Here is a 16,249-nt window from a genome sequence, read left to right on the forward strand (position 1 = left end):
GCCAGGCACAGTTGTGCGTGCCCCGGGAGAGGCAAACCTGCCGGTTCCTGAGCTCCACAACCCCACCCCAGCCTCCACCAGCCCTCAGGGTCAAGGCCAGTCCCCGGACAGGTATACAGCACCTCCTCCCAGCCGGAGCCCCATACCTGTCTCTCCGAGGTGTGAGCACAGTGGGCTGTCCGTTGGGCAGGGTGTGGTGGGAGAGGGGGGGTGAGACTTTGGGGGGGGCGGCGAACGAGGTAGCGGTGGTGGCCGTGCCGGTGAGGTCCAGCCCCTCCTGCTTGATGCTGTCCTCGGCGGGCTGCCCGGGGGCACCCTCGCCCTTCCACAGCTGGGGCAGGTCCGTCGGGCACACGGCTGCGATGGGAGGGAGAGAGAGGGGAGGCTGGCGGGGGCTCAGGAACGCATGGGGCCCCCACCTCACGCCCGGGAGCAGGGGCTGCCAGCCCTCGGGGACAGCGAGGGCGTGGGGCTGGGGCTGGCTGGGGGGTGGGCACTCACCTTGCGGGAGGGTCTGGAGGGGCCCCGAGGCTTGGCTGGGCTGCAGGCTGACCAGCCCCTGTCTCTGCAGGTTGAGCAGGTGCTGTTGCTGCAGCTGTTGCATTTGCAGGAGCTGTTGCTGGAAGGCCAGCTGCTTGTTCCCCAGGGCCTGGTGGGGGGCCCGAGGGGGCGGGCAGAGAGGGGTGCCATCAGCCTCAGGCGTGCCATCTGGCCCCCACCCTGCGGCCACCCCCTCCCAGGGCCTGTCGGCCCCCGGAGCTGTCGTGGTGGTGTCCGCAGCTGCAGCCTCCCTGCTCCCGGCCCAGCTTCCATAGGGCTGCATGCCTCCTCGCAGGAAACACGCACGCACACACGCATGCACGCACGCACGCACGCGCGCAAACACACACGGCCAGACCCAGACACGCAGCACGACGCCCTCCCCGCTCCCGCCTCCCTCCTTCCGCTGCTTCGGCTGCTTCGGCTCCCGCACCACAGCTGTGCTCGCCTGCGGGGGGGGGGGGGGGGGGGGGCGCGGCTCTCATCACAATGATGGATGAGCCTGTCATACTCCAGGGGCTACTCCCGCCTGGCGGGCACCCTTCCCACATGCCCGGGGTGTCCCCCTTCCGCTCTGAGGAGAGGGCCTTCTCCCCTCCAGCTCCTCTCCTCTCTTGCTTCTTAGATACAGAGAATCAAGGCGTCTGACGGGACTTTAAAAGATGAGCATCGACAGGTCATCAGGGCCCAGGCTAGGGAACAGTCGCATCGCTGCTGCCCAGGTGCCCGCCGCCTGCCCGCACTTGCTCACTCTGCTCTTAGTGGCTCCCTCTCTCCTGCTCTGGCCCCGCTCCCCCCGACCCCCCCCCACCCCCAGATTCAGTACTTCACACAAGCACTGACGAGTCAGCCTGTCAGCAAGCCTTTTCTGAGCCCCAGGAGCCAAGCATGTCCTGGGCGCTCTGGAGGCAGGGATGGCTCGGCCCACCTGCCCTGGAGGTGGGGTGGTGGGCTGGCTATTCAGCCTAGAGACAATGCAGAGAAGGCAGCAAATACGAGACCTCTGAGGGGGAGGCTGAGGGCGGGAGGGAATGACTGGGCGTCAGCAGGGCAGCCTCCTGGGAAGAGGCAACTCGAACTTGGCTGTGGTTTGGCCAGCAGGAGAGAAGTGCGTGTCTGGGACATGGGGTGGGGGCCACTGCAGGGCCTGGTATGGAAGCGCAGAAGGCACTGTGGCCCAGATGGGGCAGGGGGTGCAGGCTGTGGAGTTCTCTGGAGAGGCAGGGCAGGATGTTACAAGAAGCAACAGAAGTTGGGGCAGGGCTGAAGGGGGGGACTGAAAGATTCTCAGGACCAGGCTAGAGGGCTGAGGTGCTGGGTCACTAACAGACAAGCAGGCAGGAAGAGGGCATGACCACGAGGCAGCCGGTCATGAGTGCGGACCATCCGACACTCACATACCCGTCTACGCGTATGTGCTCAGGTAACACAGGGCTCAGCCCCTCTGCTCTCCTAATCCAACAACACAAGGCAAGGAGAGGAAGACTGAATGGGGTTGAGGGGAGGTGGTGGAATGTGGGCCTCCATCCCCCCCATCCCATCCCCCAGCCTTTCCTGGTTTTTCTACTATCCCCACAAGGCCATCCTGTCCTGACCACTTTGGGACTCCCAGCCCCTGGCTAGGAGATGGCTGGCACTGCAGGTGAGGGGCGGGGGTCCTTTGAGGGGCACATCCGGCCCTGCCCGAGCCCCTTACCTCTTTGGGTTGCTGCTTCCCAGCCTGCTGTTGCGTGAGGAGTTGTAAGTGGAGTTGCTCTTGCTGCTTCTTGTAATATTCCTGCAGCTGGGGGTCGACAGCAGGGTGGGAGTGGGTTAGCGCAGGCGGGGGACTGCTGACCCCAAAGCAACGGCCAGCCCTCTCGTGACTGGGCTGCCGTGAAACAGATGGTCCAGCAGGGAGATGTCTGCTCCGAGAGAGGCTCTCCCAGAGCAGAGCCCCAGAGCAGAACCTGGACGGAGAGGGAACGGAGAGGGAACGGAGAGGGGAGAGGGGAGCCTCCCCGCACAGCGCCGAGCCCTCCCCCTCCCTTGGTGGGTGAGGATGAAGTGCCAGGATGTTCTTTGTCCTTCCCTGGGGTTTGGAGATACAGGTGGGGCGCTGTGAGGGCGTATGGGGGTGTGTGGGAGTCTGCTGTGGGAGAGGCCTGACCTCTGACCCCTCCCCAGCCGTCCTGGAGGAATGCAGGTCAGTCCGGCCTGAGCGGTCTCTCTGGTTTCTGCCACTGCTTTGGCCTTTGGTGATGTTGGTAGTAAACAGGGTGGGAGCGGGGGAGGCCAGTGCCTGGAACACCTCGCCCTCCTCTCCCTGCCCTTCCGGCGGCCCCGGGGCCAGACTCACCTGCTGCAGCATGAGCGCCTGCTGCTGCTGGAGCAAGGCCTGCAGCTGTGGGGGCGACAGGATCTGCTGCATCTGCTGGGGGGTGAGCATCTGCGGCGACATCATGGCCACCGACACGGGCACCTGTGAGATTCGGCCCCGTCAGCCCCTCACCTCTGCCCCACCCCGGGAAGGGTCCGCGCCCAAGTCCCTGCCCACAGCAGGGCAGAGAGGCTCCGCAGTGAGCTGCCTGGGTTCACATTCTGGCTCTGCCACCTGCTAGCTGTGCGTCTCTGGACAAGTGACTCACCTCCCTTGTTCTTGGTTTTCTTGTCTCTGAAATGCAAGTAGCGATAGTGCCTGCCTCTTAAGGTCATCACGAGGGCTAATGAGTTAATACTTAGAACAGAGCCTGCAGACGGTTGGACATTATTGCAGGATGTGCTGTCTTTGGTGCAGGAAGATTAGACCCCAGTGACACTGGTTAGTAGAATCCATGCTTTGCAGGGTTTCTCCCCCAGTGATGGGGAGGGGCAGCACCTAGCCACTGCCGACTCCTGCTCAGTCTGTTCTGAGAACACGATCCACAAGGTGGGCCTGGCCAGGAGGGCAGCCTGCAGCCATGGGAAGGTTTCAAAATGTAGCCCACATGGCACGAGGACCTGGACTTTGGCCCCTCTCACACGCGTGTCACGTACTCCAGCACACCTGTCTAGACGGCACACACGGTGACCGGGAGCTGACGCCCAGGGAGCACCATGAGGGCCACCCTGTGTGAATGTGTACGTGTAATCACCTAACTAGGTCCAAGTGGGGTGGAAAGGACACCATGCAGAGACGCGGGGAGAGGCAGGCTGCTCCTCCTCGCTCTGCAATGAACTTGCCAAGTGACCTCCAGCCATTCACTGGCTGTCTCTGGGGTGTCAGTTTCCTCAACCATAAAACAGAGATGCCTCCTTCCAGCTGGAATTTGCAGGATTCTCATAGTAGGGCAGCTTTCTGCCCCCTGTCCTGGGTGAGGCCTCTATAGGAGGCCCAGAGAATCTAGCTACATGCAAAAGGTTCAGGGAAAAGCAGTATCATCATTCTTTTCCCAGTTCCCACCTCCCCTGAAACCCCTAGCCTGTGCAGTCATAGCCTGGGTAGTCCAAGTTGCAACACTGTCTTGATGCCCTGTTTTAGCAGGACAGGTGTCCTCACAGGGCAATCGGCCACCCCCATCACTCTTCAAGCCCCATGTGCACAAGTCTCTAATCTCCCATCTCACTCCCCAGCCCTAGCAGAGCTGGCACATGGCAGGCACTCACTAAGTGTGTGCTCCCCGAGTTGAGTTACCTTCCTGGCAGATCAACCTTGGGGCAGGGAGGGAGGGGTGCTGGTGGGCCAGTCCAGGGGGAGTGTCTTGCAGAGACTTGTCCTGGTCAGGACAGCACAGGTTATGTCCCCAGCGGATTCCTGGGCCCTTTCACCTTCCCCCAGCCCCACAGGCGGGGCAGAAGAGGAGGAGTTGGTTCCATTCAGGATCCCTGGCAGGGGCAAGGCTCAGCCTCAAGCCACCAGTGAGGGCATCCCCAGGCAGAGGAGCAACGGGGGAAGTGCAGTGGCTCCAGGGACATCGGTAAGTCTCACTGCCCCCACCTCTTCTTGCCCCCCCTTCACTAGTGGCTGAGCCCCAGCCCTGGGCTCCCCTCCTTTACTGCAGCCATCTCTGTGCAAACATCCCTGGAAGGGGCACCTAGCTTTTTAGCCACGGCCGCACCGTGTGAATGAAGGCTCTGAGGGGCCTCTAACGAGGAGCCTTAAGCGGCAGGGTTGGGATTCATGCCCAGGTCTGTGTGCTCTGCAGTTCCCGCTGTTCCCACGTCCCACACCGCCTACCCCCCCGCCCCGCCCAGAGCAGGTCTTGAGAAGGGTTAGGAGAGTGTGTGGAAATGGAACCATCCAAGGGAGCTCAAGGGTTCGATGAGGCTAGAGATCCCAAAGGCCAATCTCTCTCTTTACAACTGTCTCCTGGGGAGGCTCGGGAGAGCCAGGCTGCAGGGCTGTTCTGGTCCCCACTCTCGGAGGGGCAGGCCATGGCCCAGATCCAGCCCCCCCTTGCAGAGCCAGCCTGTATCCTTTGCTGGATGCTCCCGAGGCAGCTGCATACCTGTCCTTTGACATGGGGGCCCCCAACATGGTGGAGCTCAGAGCCCTGGATTTCTGAGTCAGATGGCCCAGGTTCTTGTCCCTGACATTGACTATCCTTTGAAATCGCCAAGCCTCACTTTCTGCATCTGCTAACTGGGCTTTGGCACACCTGCCCTCCCCGCTTCACACGACTACTCAAGATGATGTTGTTGGCGGCTGATTACGTGCCAGGCGTGCCAGGTGCTTGGCTAAGCCCTTTATGTGTATTATCTCCCTGAATCCTCACAGCAGCCCTGGGAGGAAGGTACCATCATCGTCACCATTTTAGAGATGAGAAAACCAAGGCCTAGAGGGACAGTGGGGGAAGGAGTAAGTGAAAGTGATTTGTATGGCCATGAAATTCTACACAAATGTAAAGAAAATTACTTTTTAAAACATTCTGGATTTTCCTTTTCCCTTCTTTCCCTCCCCTCCTCCACGAGTGCACCTTAGGCACGCCAGGGCCCCAACATTCCGGCCCCAGGGGCATTACGTGGCAAGGGTCACTTTGGGCAAAAGCTCTGGGCCTCCCATGCTCATGGCTGTGAGAACTGAACTAGAGGAGATGGACAGGGCCCCCAGCCGAGGAGACTGAGCCTAGACACCCAGGAGGTCTTTCCAGGCACCAGGGGTGTGAGTCACTGCGAGTGGCCTGCAGGAAAGGATGTGGTATTTCCTTCCTTGGGGCTTTCCTACTTGGAGGCAGGGGAATGGAAGAAATGACCTTGGAAGGCCTCCCCGGCCCCTGCTGTTCCTGCCAGTTGGTTGAGCTGCTGGCTGGAGAGGCGGCTGCAGTAATCTCTGGATGGATTACCTTGTGTGTACTTGTCTTGAAGGTGGCCCAGCGGGGTCAAGAAAGGTCAGTGAGGTGGCAGCTGCCTGCTATCTCCTGAGCTGGCTGAGCCCATCCCTTCCCCTCACACCCCTTGGGGGTTCTGAGGACTGAGCTGGAGCTCCCCTGGTGTCCCCACTGACCCCTCACCAGGCTGGGATGTGTCAGGATGGGCACCGTCAGCTAGTCAGCCCAGCGAGGCCCGTGAGTCACCATCTGGAGGGCGGCCAGGGCAGCTAAATGCTTACAAAAGCCCTGGCAGTGTGAGCCCCGGGCAAAATGCCCGACAGCTGCCTCCAGCCCCTCCCTCAGGGACCCTGCTCAGGCCTGGAGCCCTCCAACCACCATGTAAATCACCGTGGGGCAGACACTAGGTGATTTACAAAATCATCTCGTTTTATCCTCACCATCCTAGGGGATAGATGCTGTTATTAGCCCCATTTTGCAGATGAGGCAACTCAGGCCCAGAGAGGTTAAGAAACTTGTCCAAAGTCACACAGCTGACAAGGGGCAGAGCCAGGATTTTAACCCAAACAACTAGCTCCAGAACTCAAAGTTTCCTGCCTACACTGTGATGCTGCCACGTGCTTATTAGCATAGTAGTGAACTGCGGTCCCCAGTACAGAGCCCTGGCCCAATGGTTCTCTGGGCTTGGGGAGATGGGGGTTCTTGGGGCCATGTCTGAACTTCTCCAGGAGCCTGGAGCCCCAACCCTGGATACCTTCCTTGCCTCTCATCCCCACCCTCAGGTTCATAATCTCCAAGGAAGTGGGGCTTCTGACCCCGCGTGGGGTCCAGGGCCTAGAAACAGCTTTTCTAAGAACTCAAGGCTGGTGGTGGGATAGGGGAGAGCATTATTTTGTTGATCTGGAGCCTGAATCAAGTGGGTAATGCAGATCGATGGCAGCCTCTTTCCCAGTGGTCCCCAACTCAAGGCAGGATTGCCTGCCCACTCACCTCCCAGCCGTGTTCACCACCCCTCTCTTAGAGCCAGCTTCAGAAGAGTTTCTAAAACCATATTAGGTCTCCAGCTCCAGCCTGGAGATTGCCTGGTTTGTCCCTGGGCCTGGGCCCCAGGCAGGGAGAGCTCAATCACAGAAGGCAGCACAGGTAGCTGGGAGTTTGGGCAGAAGGTTGGCTAGGGCAGGCCCCTTAGCTGTGCCCAGCCCTTGTCTCATCTTCTCAGCCCCTTTGCCATTTCTAGAAGTTCTTCTTGGTGTCTCACCACGATCTTTCTTGCTGCAGCTCCAGCCAGGACTGAGGACTACCTTCTGGTCATTTGCAAGGGAGTTTAACATAAACTAAGCTCTGGCCTAGTCTCCCCACTCACCCAGGGACCCCGATCCCCAGACTTAAGAGGTTGAGTTTGGGTCCTTGATTCTGGCACCAAATTGTATCCATCCCAACTCTCAGCCTCTAAATAAGCTTCCTCTATGTCAGGTACCATCCCTGCTCCTCCCAGCCCAGCATACACGGTAAGCACTCTGCAAATGTTGTCAGTTTAGGAAGTACTGAGTAAGTGTTTGTTGAGTGACCCCTCTCGTTTTTGGGGGGTGGGGGTGATCTCCGAAGGAAGATTCCACAGCCTCCTTTCCTTTCTTAATTATTTCAGATCCTACCCTTCTTACCCTGCTGCAAAGCCCTTCTTGATGTCTGACCTCAGTCCCTCCAACTACCATCCAGCTCCCTCCCTCTTACTTGGGTCAGGAGACCCTCTCTGGGTTGGGGAACATTCCTACTGTTCCCCAGCCTACCCATCCCTGTTCTTAGAAGTGGGTACTAGGCTGGGCCCAGGGTAGAAAATTCAGAACAGATTCAGAACAGTAGCCCGAGGGCCACTTCAGACCCAGGGAGGATACGGGGGGGGGGGCTCCCTAATTCAAAGAGACCCAGTTCTGACACTACGGGGGCATGAGAACCTACTACCTCATTCCAGTGTGAGAACTTTCTTCTTCCCGTTAGCGGCTATCCGAACTGTCCTCCCCTTCCCCGCCCAGGCCACTACCCCTCTTTGCCCAACTCCTCCCCCTGAGGGCTGTCTCATTAGGTTGGAGACTTTTAAAAGAGGGTCACTGCTCAGGTCCCACAACTGTCCTGTCCGGCACCTTCAACTTCTTGAAAGCACTTTCGGAACGTAAACTTGTTTCACAGAAAACCCAGATATGCCCTCGGAGCCGGAGCCGCAGAGCACTGGAATCTGCCCCAGGACAAACCCAGTCCCGGGTCCTTCTCCGGCCACCCTGTACCCCCTCCCTGCCCTGCTCCTCTCATCCCCCCACTCCCTCAGCACCCCACCCTTCAGGCTTCAGCGCTTTGCTGATCGGATTGTGCTCACCCTTCCTCCCTTAGATAAACTTCCTTCCAAAGCCCCGCTTAGTCCCCTCCCCAATTTGGAGCCACCACCCCTGCCCCCCGCCCTCCCCCCCTCCCCCGCCAAGAGGGGTGGGGAGAGCGAGGAAGCCTGGCTGCTGGGGGGAGGGGGAGGGGAGCCAGGGGGGAGGGGAGCGGGTTGCCCGCGGAGCTGTGACCCACCCCGACTCAGACGGCAATTCTCCCAAGTTCTTTGTGACACAAAAGGTAAACAGAAGGCCTGGCTTACCCCCGCCCCCAACCCCATCTCCCCTCCCCTCCCCCAGCCAGCCAGATGGGCCTGCACGCTGCGGGGAAGGGAGAGGGGGACAAAAAGGGCAGATTGTGCAAAGGAAAACAAAAGAGACAGAGAGACATCAAGAGACAGGAAACGTGGGGAGACAGAGAGAGTTGGTGGGTGAGAGACAAGGAGGTGGGGGGAGGGCGTGGTGGCCTCAGCAAGTGAGAGAGCCTGGGAGGGGAGCAGGGAGGGATGGGCCGAGTGACCCAGAAGTGCCAGGGAGAGACGCTGAGGGCAGAGCCAGGGAAGAGGAGGCAGGCAGACAGGTACAGAGGCAGAGGGCTCAGGCAGACTCAAACTCTGAGCGACAGACACGAGGCTTGGTGGAGGAAGGGCTGGGCGGTCAGGTGCAGATGAGAAGGTGGTGTTTCTTCACCTGCCCCTGCAGTGACTGCAATCCCCTCTGGAAAGCTGCCCCCTCTCTGGCACTGGGGATGGGCCAGAGCAATTCTCCAGCCGGTCCTTCCCCTCCCTGGTCCTTCCCCTCCCTTGGTGCCAAGCCCACCCTCCGACCTGGCCCCAGCCCAGCCCAGTACAGCAGGGCATCCTCCTCACCTGCAGGGCAGAGGCCGACTGCTTGCTGTCATTGTTCCCTGGGGAGCTCAGGCCCGAGGCCTGCTGCAGCAGGAACTGCCGGGCCACTTGGAGAGCCTGCAAGACAGGGGCGAATCAGTGCTCCGGCTGCTCCAGCAGACGTGGGAGGGCAAGGGTCAGTGCAGGATCCTGGATTCAGGGAGCGTTTGGAGAGAATAAAGGAGAGGAGGTCAGGGTCATGTAGAAGGTCTTGGCGATGAGTGAGAGGGTCACGGGGTCCACCTGGGTTAGGGGATAAGGATAAAGGTAGGAGTCACTGAGAGAAGCCGCCAGGCTTTGGGGATCAGAACCTGTAGGGACTCACTCTGGGACCTGGTGAGGTTTTGTTGGGACTCAATGGGGGCAGCAAATGGGTCAGTGGTCAAAACAAGGACCCAGGAGAAAGTACAGTGGTGGACTCAGGCTATTAATAGTAGGTACAATTTGTCGAGCATCTACTATGTGTCAGGCACTTTACAGGCAAGATGTCATTTAATCCTCTCCTGGGAGGGTATGAGGTAGGGATTATCAGTCCCATTTTACACTTGAGGAAACTGAAGTTAAGTAATATGCCCAAGGTCACACAGCTAGGAAGCGTCAGAGCCAGGATTTGAGACCAAGAAGCCTGGCTCCAAGGCCATCTGCCTTACTAGGTGGTCGGTCTGGGGGCTATGGGAGCAGCATTCACTTGGAGTCAGAGCACACAGTTGGGGGGGGGATGAGGGTGGAGTCTCAGGGTCTCAGGGTCTGAGCGCTATGTGGCTTTATGAGTCGGGGCAGGAGGTCTGGGAGCAGGGCCTTGTGGCACTGGGGGAATTGGATCAAGTCCTGAAGGGAGTGTGTGAAGTATCAGTGAGTTACACTGACTGTAGTGGTCAGGGTTTGGAGGCCACGATGGCTCAGACTGGACTCTTGAGCCGGTGGGATCATGAGAATGGGAGGTGCCTGGAGTCTGCAGGAGGAGCCTCTCCGGCCAGGCAGTGGGCCTAGGAGGTGGGCGGACGAGCAGTGAAAAGTTGAATAGGAGAGGTCAGGTAGGAGACAGAGGCCAGGAAACTCTCTGTAAGGTCAGCCAAGCCCTCCATCCCCCGCCACTCCAGGTCAGTAGGGGGCTCAGAGGCAGGGGATGTGGGGACCTGTCCTGAATCCACATTTCAGGACCACAAAATATACCCAGGTTCCTCAAAGATCTCCTTGGGGGCCAGAGCAGTTGTGTCCAGGCCTTTGACAGGGGGGCCTGGCATCAGGCAGACCTGGGTTTGAAGCCCAGTCGTGCCGCCTACCAGTAGTGTGACCTTGGGCAAGTTATCCCCTATCTTTGTGTTCCAGTCTGCTCTGCAAAACTGGGCCACTACCTAACTCTGAAATACGTGTGGGTGGGGGTGGGATGTTAAAGGATCAATGCTTGGCACTTGGTCGGCATTCGAGGAGCATCCGCTTCCTTCCTGTATCCTGAATCTCTCACCTCCTCCAGCCTCTCCCCAGCGCACCTATTAAATGCAACAGGCCACCTGCGGCTTCCTTGCACATCTATCCACACACACACTTGTCTGTCCTCACGTGGACTTCCACTCTCCTACCCACCGCGATCACCACCAAGGCAGACCTATAAGGTGGGACACGGATGTACTCATAGCCCCCCACCCCGCCACTCAACAAACACTTAGGGGGCGCCCACTGTACACCAAGCATATATACACACCCCCTTCGCAGCCCTTTCATTGAATAGCTGAGCCTCCCTGAGGCTTAAACCTAGTTTACCTTAGGACAGTACCTAAATACACCCTGGTGTATCTATGGGAGCGTGTCCCAGGGCAGACCTGGCATCCAGATTGGCATGCCCCTCACCAGCGCCCCAGATCCTAGGCCTCTTCCACGCCCCTCTTCCCCGGGATCTCACACTGGGAGGAGTGGCCCGGGGGTTGCTTCTCTTCAAGATTCACATCAGAAAGTAGAAATGTGACCTGAGTCAAGGGCTCTGAGAGGCTGTGGGAGGAGGTGCAGGGTGACGAAGAGGGGAAGGAGGTGGCCAGCTGGTCATCCGGAAGGGGCCCTGCCTCTATGTGCCTCGTTTTTAGGGACCCCCCCCCAGGTCTAATGACACGGGCTTGACAGATGCTCTTTGTCCTCCAAAGGTAGAGATGGGGTAGAGGGGTCAGAGATCAGGGGGCAAGGTGGGTGAAGAGGATGGCTCAGGGGCTGGCAGCCCAGGTGACCCAGAGGGGATGCTGGTCAGGGTGGGGCAGGAAGCCCCCCACCAATCCCTGGTGGGAAGAGGGGAGCCACAGGGGAGGGTTTTCCAGGGGAAGTTGGAGGGAGTCCCGAGCAGTCTCCTGGTGGGGGGAGTGGCCTGGGGGGCTGGATTCTCTCCCCACTGACTCACTTACTTTGTGGTCCCCTGGAGCATGAAATTACAAGATTTACAGGAAAAAAAATGACAGGGCCTTGCAATCTCATTCCTGTGAGACCTCCCTGCAACAGGCCCCACCCCTCCTATCACTCTGAGCCTTTCCTCCCCCGTTAGGCCAGGTGACAGGGGACCAGGTGAGACTCTAGGCCTGGCCAGGTTGTCACCTCCTCTGACCTCCCACCCTTCCCCCCACACTCCTTCCTTCCCGCCAGGGATGGTGCTAGGTGCTGGGGATACAGAGAAACAGAACTTGGCCCTGCCCCAGGGCTCAGGGCCTGGTGCTGTGATGAGACGCCCGTCACAGACTGAGGTGGAGATGGACACCAGCACCGGGGCCCAGATGAGGTGGGAGCACTGACTGGAGGCTGGAAGGGCAGGCTCACCAAGTGGACAAGGACGGTGAAGGGTGAAGGGCGTTCTAGGCACAGCGACCCTCACACCACAGACGAATGAAATAGCCGGTGAGTCTGGGGACCTGGAAACCACTTGCAGGGACAGAAAATCGAGCTGTGTTGGAGGTAAGTAGCCAGAGAGGCTGGAGGGGCCCACGGGGTCTGCTCCTCTAGGCACTTCATTCATTCATCCTTCACTCATTCCTTCATTCACTTTCATGGCCACCCACCTCATACTGGCTTGGAGAAGATGGGGAGGTGACAGTGGGCAGCACACGCTCATTTCATGGACTTTGCTTACAGCCCAGCCTTGACCCAATTAGGGACTTGGTACCACCTAAAGATCACCCTATAGGTGCCCAGGGGTGAGGGTGATGGGCAGACCCTGGGTTTGGGGCCCAGTCTCCCCTCCCCAGATGGCCTGGACATGCCACTGACTGCTCAGTGCCCTGTAATGCTGCTCCATCCCCCACCCCCATCTGGACCCCTAGCCAGGGATGGTGCTCTGGGAGGAGGGGCGGGGGAGGCCCTCTGGCCTAGGATGTCCTCCTCCAGGGTGGTCACCCAAGGGATCAGGTAGGTCTAAGACTTTCTAAAGCCCCATCCGAGTCTCACAGTCGCCACCCTGGCACACCAGGCATGTGTCTGCACTGCCTACCGTGGCTGGGGCCTGATACACGGGGTTCAGTTTCCCTTCCTTGTGGGCCAGATACAGCTTTGGGTAGGAAGAGGCATTGAGAATCCCACCAGGGAGAAGGCATGTGGGGGCTCAGGGCAGAATGGGAGATTGGGAGCCATTTGGCCTTTTAAACCTTATTTTCCTGCTCCCTCCACCCCTCAGACTGAAAACCAAATGCCCAGCTCTGTGGTTTGGGGAATGAAGTCTAGTTTTCCTCTAAAGGAAGCAGTACTGGTCCATTCAGGGCCCGGACCCTGGTCAAAGGGATCTGGATCCAAATCCTGGCTCCACCAAATACTGAGTGACCTTGGGTAAGTCACATCACTGCTCTGAGCCTCAGTTTCTTCCTGTGTAAAATGGGAATAACGCTGTAGTCAGCTCACAGGTTTGCTGTGACGAATGCATGTGACAGTCTGCATGGAGTACTCGGCACAGTGCTGGCACTCAGTGGGTCCTGGATGGACGTTAACTCTTGTGATTGTGATTATTGATCTTTCGCCTTCCCAGGCAGCTCCTGATCATTTGTCCAGTGCCACCCAGAAGGACTTGTTAACCAAGCCCTTTTCCATCTACACCCACCCCCATTCCCCCTCAAGCCTAAGAACTCAGTCTCGCTAATGAAGCCGAACTCTCCTCCCCCAACCGCCCATTCAGAAGTCATTAGCAGGAGCTTCACAATTAGGAACAAATGGCTTATAACGGATGGCATCCAGGGAGGGCGGCGGGGTTGGAGGGGAATGAAGCTAGTGCTTTGAGGGCAACAGGGAGCTGCTATGAAAAGAAAAACAAGTCTTGGGGCAGATGCATCTCTCATCTGCGGGATGAGACTACACCCTCATTTCTGTCTTGGAGAATTTGGGGGAGGACCAGCATCCTCTCTGTGGAGGCCAGGTGCAGGGCTGTTTACTGGTTCTTTCTCCAGGCTGGAGGATTCCAGGTCTGTGTCGGGGTCCCAGCCTTACTCTGTGCGTTTGGGAGGGCGGGGACCTGGTGCTCAGGGAGACAAGCACGAAGGGCTGAACTTTGAGAACAGAGAAGCAGAGTCACGCAGGTCACAGACCTGGTGAGCTGGAGTGTTAGAGGGTATCTAGTCTAGTGTTTTCCCAATTGCTGGTCATGAGCTAATGGTGGGTCATATAATATCAATTTAGAAGGTCAAAAAAATAGGAAAAAATACACACACACACACACACACACGAAAACATCAGAGTTACTAGGTAAGCATAAGCATTGTTTCGTGAAACTCTTGTGTGCTGCCACTCCAAATAAAAGGCATTTCTTACGGCAGATCTCCGGCAAAAAGGTTTGTGAAACACTTATCTAGTTCATTTTATCGATAAGGAAACGGAGATCCGAAGAGGGGCAGTGAAGCGCCCAAAGTCACACAGCGGCAGAACCATAACCTGAATCCCCCTGGGCCTGACACGGGGCTCTCTGCACAGGGATGAGGAGCCAGGAGCTGGGCAGACAGGATGGAGGAACACCCCCACCCCCCGCCCCAGCAAACTCTGGTCTAATCCCGATGGTGGTAAAGAGCAGCCCAAATAAACAAAACCCAAACTTCTTTTGTCTGCATCTAGCTAATTTTGGCAAAATTGGGATCTCAATTGTCTTGATAATTTCAACTGAGAGCTGGCTCGATTTAGGGGAAGGGGCCCTAGAAGGGTGTTTGGTGGGCCGGCCCACCCCAAACCTGAAAAGCCCTCCCAGGAAGGCCCATCTCACCTGCTCCCCACCCCCCCACCCCGGAATATGACTTTTGATTCATTTATCTATAATTCAGCGAGTATTTGTGAAGCCCCACAGGGCACTCACACTGTCCTAGACACTGGGGACATGGCGTATTTGCTTTAATGGAGCTCACATTCTAATGGGATGAGACAGACCCTACAACAAAGCGAAGCGAGCTGTGAGATGGTGGGCAACATTACACAGAGGACGGCTGGCTGGTTACTTAGATTGTGTGGCCAGGGAAGGCCTCTCGAGGACGCATTTAGGATGAGAGGGCTACTCTTCCAGGGGAGGGTATTCACGGTTGGAAGGAGCTGGTGCAAGAGCCCGGAGGTGGGCATATAAGGTTGGAGCATTATGAACCAAAAAGGCCAGTGTGGCCAAGCTGAGTGGCCTGAGAAGAAGTCCCAGGGGTGACTCACCGGGACGATGGCTTTTTATTGCCTTCTACACTCAAGGAAAAACTGCTGGAGGATTTTAAGCAGGAATTGATACAATCTCTGAGAGGAGACACCTAACCCACTGCTAGTAAACAGTAGGTACCTAATAAGTATTTGTTGACTTGAATTAAACAGGAAACGTCTCTCCATCTACCCCTTGAAGTACAAGTCCTCTGGGACCAGAGTGTGGAGGGAAGGGGTGCAGGGAGAAGGGTCAGGGGTCAGGGGCCCCCACCACTAAGGGTGCTGACCTGGGGAGATCCAGGTTCTCCACCAGCCAGGCTTTAGCCTCCAGCAAAGAGACATAAAAATGAAATTACACAGAGAAGGGGGGCAAGGAGGATGGGGGAGAGGAGACCATAAAACCCCCGAAGTGATTCTACACCTTCTTCCCTTGGAAAAAAAAAAGCTTTTTGGAAAAGGCTGTAAATTTTTTTTACACCAACCTCGTAAAAATGACATCGGCGCATTCTCAAATTAGAACCATTAAAATGAGAACCAGCAATGCGCAGATACAGACAGGCCCACGTGGGTGGGAGATGCACAGACCGGTTTTAGGACCCCTTCGCCAAGCGAGCGTCTTGAGAATGCCTCCTCTCCACAGAATAGAATTAACAAATGAACCCAACAGTGCCCAAAAGGGCAAGGCCCTCCCCAGAGGCTCCTTCCTTCCCTCCCTTCGTGCCGCCCCCAGCGGGGAGCAGCCCCAGGCCCATCCAGCCCCTCCGGGCCAAAACCGGCTCCACCAGAAAGGTCCAGCAGTGGCATCTGGGAAGGAGCTGAAATAGTGCGGGGCGGTTGGGTCGCGGGATGGTGGCGCTTCCCCTCAGAGAGACTCCTCCCAGATGTGTCCCAGTAACTGGAGTTCTCCAGAAGGGGGTCTATTCCCAGGCCTGGGTTCAGCGCCACCCTCACGCTAGCCATTCCGCAGGGGCTGTAAGTGTGGGGTTTAGAGTGGGGACTGTGGGGGGCATGCAGTTCCCTCCCCACTGACTCCCACTGGGGCTCCTCAGAATGAAGGGGCTCCAGTAGGAGAAAACCTAGCTCACCAGCTGGGCACTGGCCCTGGGATGCGGCCCGTCCCGCTTCAATCCTTCACCCTCAGAAGCGGAAACACTCACCCCCTTTCCCCAATTCTCCCTGGTCCCCAAACTCCTATCAGTAAGGACAAGAACTCTGGTAATAAAAAGGGGGTGAGAGGGGGAAAAAAGAGGGGGTGTCAGAATTCCACAGCAGAAGGGAAGCCTGGGAGCACAGTGGACTTGCTCTTCCCTAGTCCCAAGGAAGCAGAGGCCTGAGCATCCCTTTCCCAGGCCCCAGGCCCTCTCCTTGACCTTTCTCTCCCCTCTTAGGGAAACTTCCTTTTTTGTTGGACTAGGGGGCAGACACACAAAACAGGGTGGCCTTTGGTTTAGTAACCCAGGAAGGGTAAGAGAAGGGAGGTTAGGTCCTCTCCCCTGAGGCATCCTCTCAGGACCCTGCCTGTCACCTTACTACCCGGGCCCACTTCTCACCT

At 57.8% G+C, this 16,249-nt stretch overlaps 1 protein-coding gene across 2 annotated transcripts in view; it reads right to left on the minus strand.

The window, feature by feature from the left end:
• Positions 1-16,249, minus strand: part of FOXP4 (forkhead box P4) — a 51,347-nt gene that overhangs the window by 11,621 nt on the left and 23,477 nt on the right. For both annotated transcript variants that reach the window (XM_061196248.1, XM_061196247.1), the window contains exons 3-7: positions 9,064-9,159; positions 2,879-3,001; positions 2,237-2,323; positions 502-649; positions 147-357 (exon numbers count right to left, since the gene is read on the minus strand). In XM_061196248.1, coding sequence (XP_061052231.1) covers positions 147-357; positions 502-649; positions 2,237-2,323; positions 2,879-3,001; positions 9,064-9,159 — 665 coding nt within the window. The remainder of the gene's footprint in view (positions 1-146; positions 358-501; positions 650-2,236; positions 2,324-2,878; positions 3,002-9,063; positions 9,160-16,249) is intronic.

This window comes from Eubalaena glacialis, chromosome 7 (assembly GCF_028564815.1).
Source record: "Eubalaena glacialis isolate mEubGla1 chromosome 7, mEubGla1.1.hap2.+ XY, whole genome shotgun sequence".
In the NCBI taxonomy this organism is placed as follows: domain Eukaryota; kingdom Metazoa; phylum Chordata; class Mammalia; order Artiodactyla; family Balaenidae; genus Eubalaena; species Eubalaena glacialis.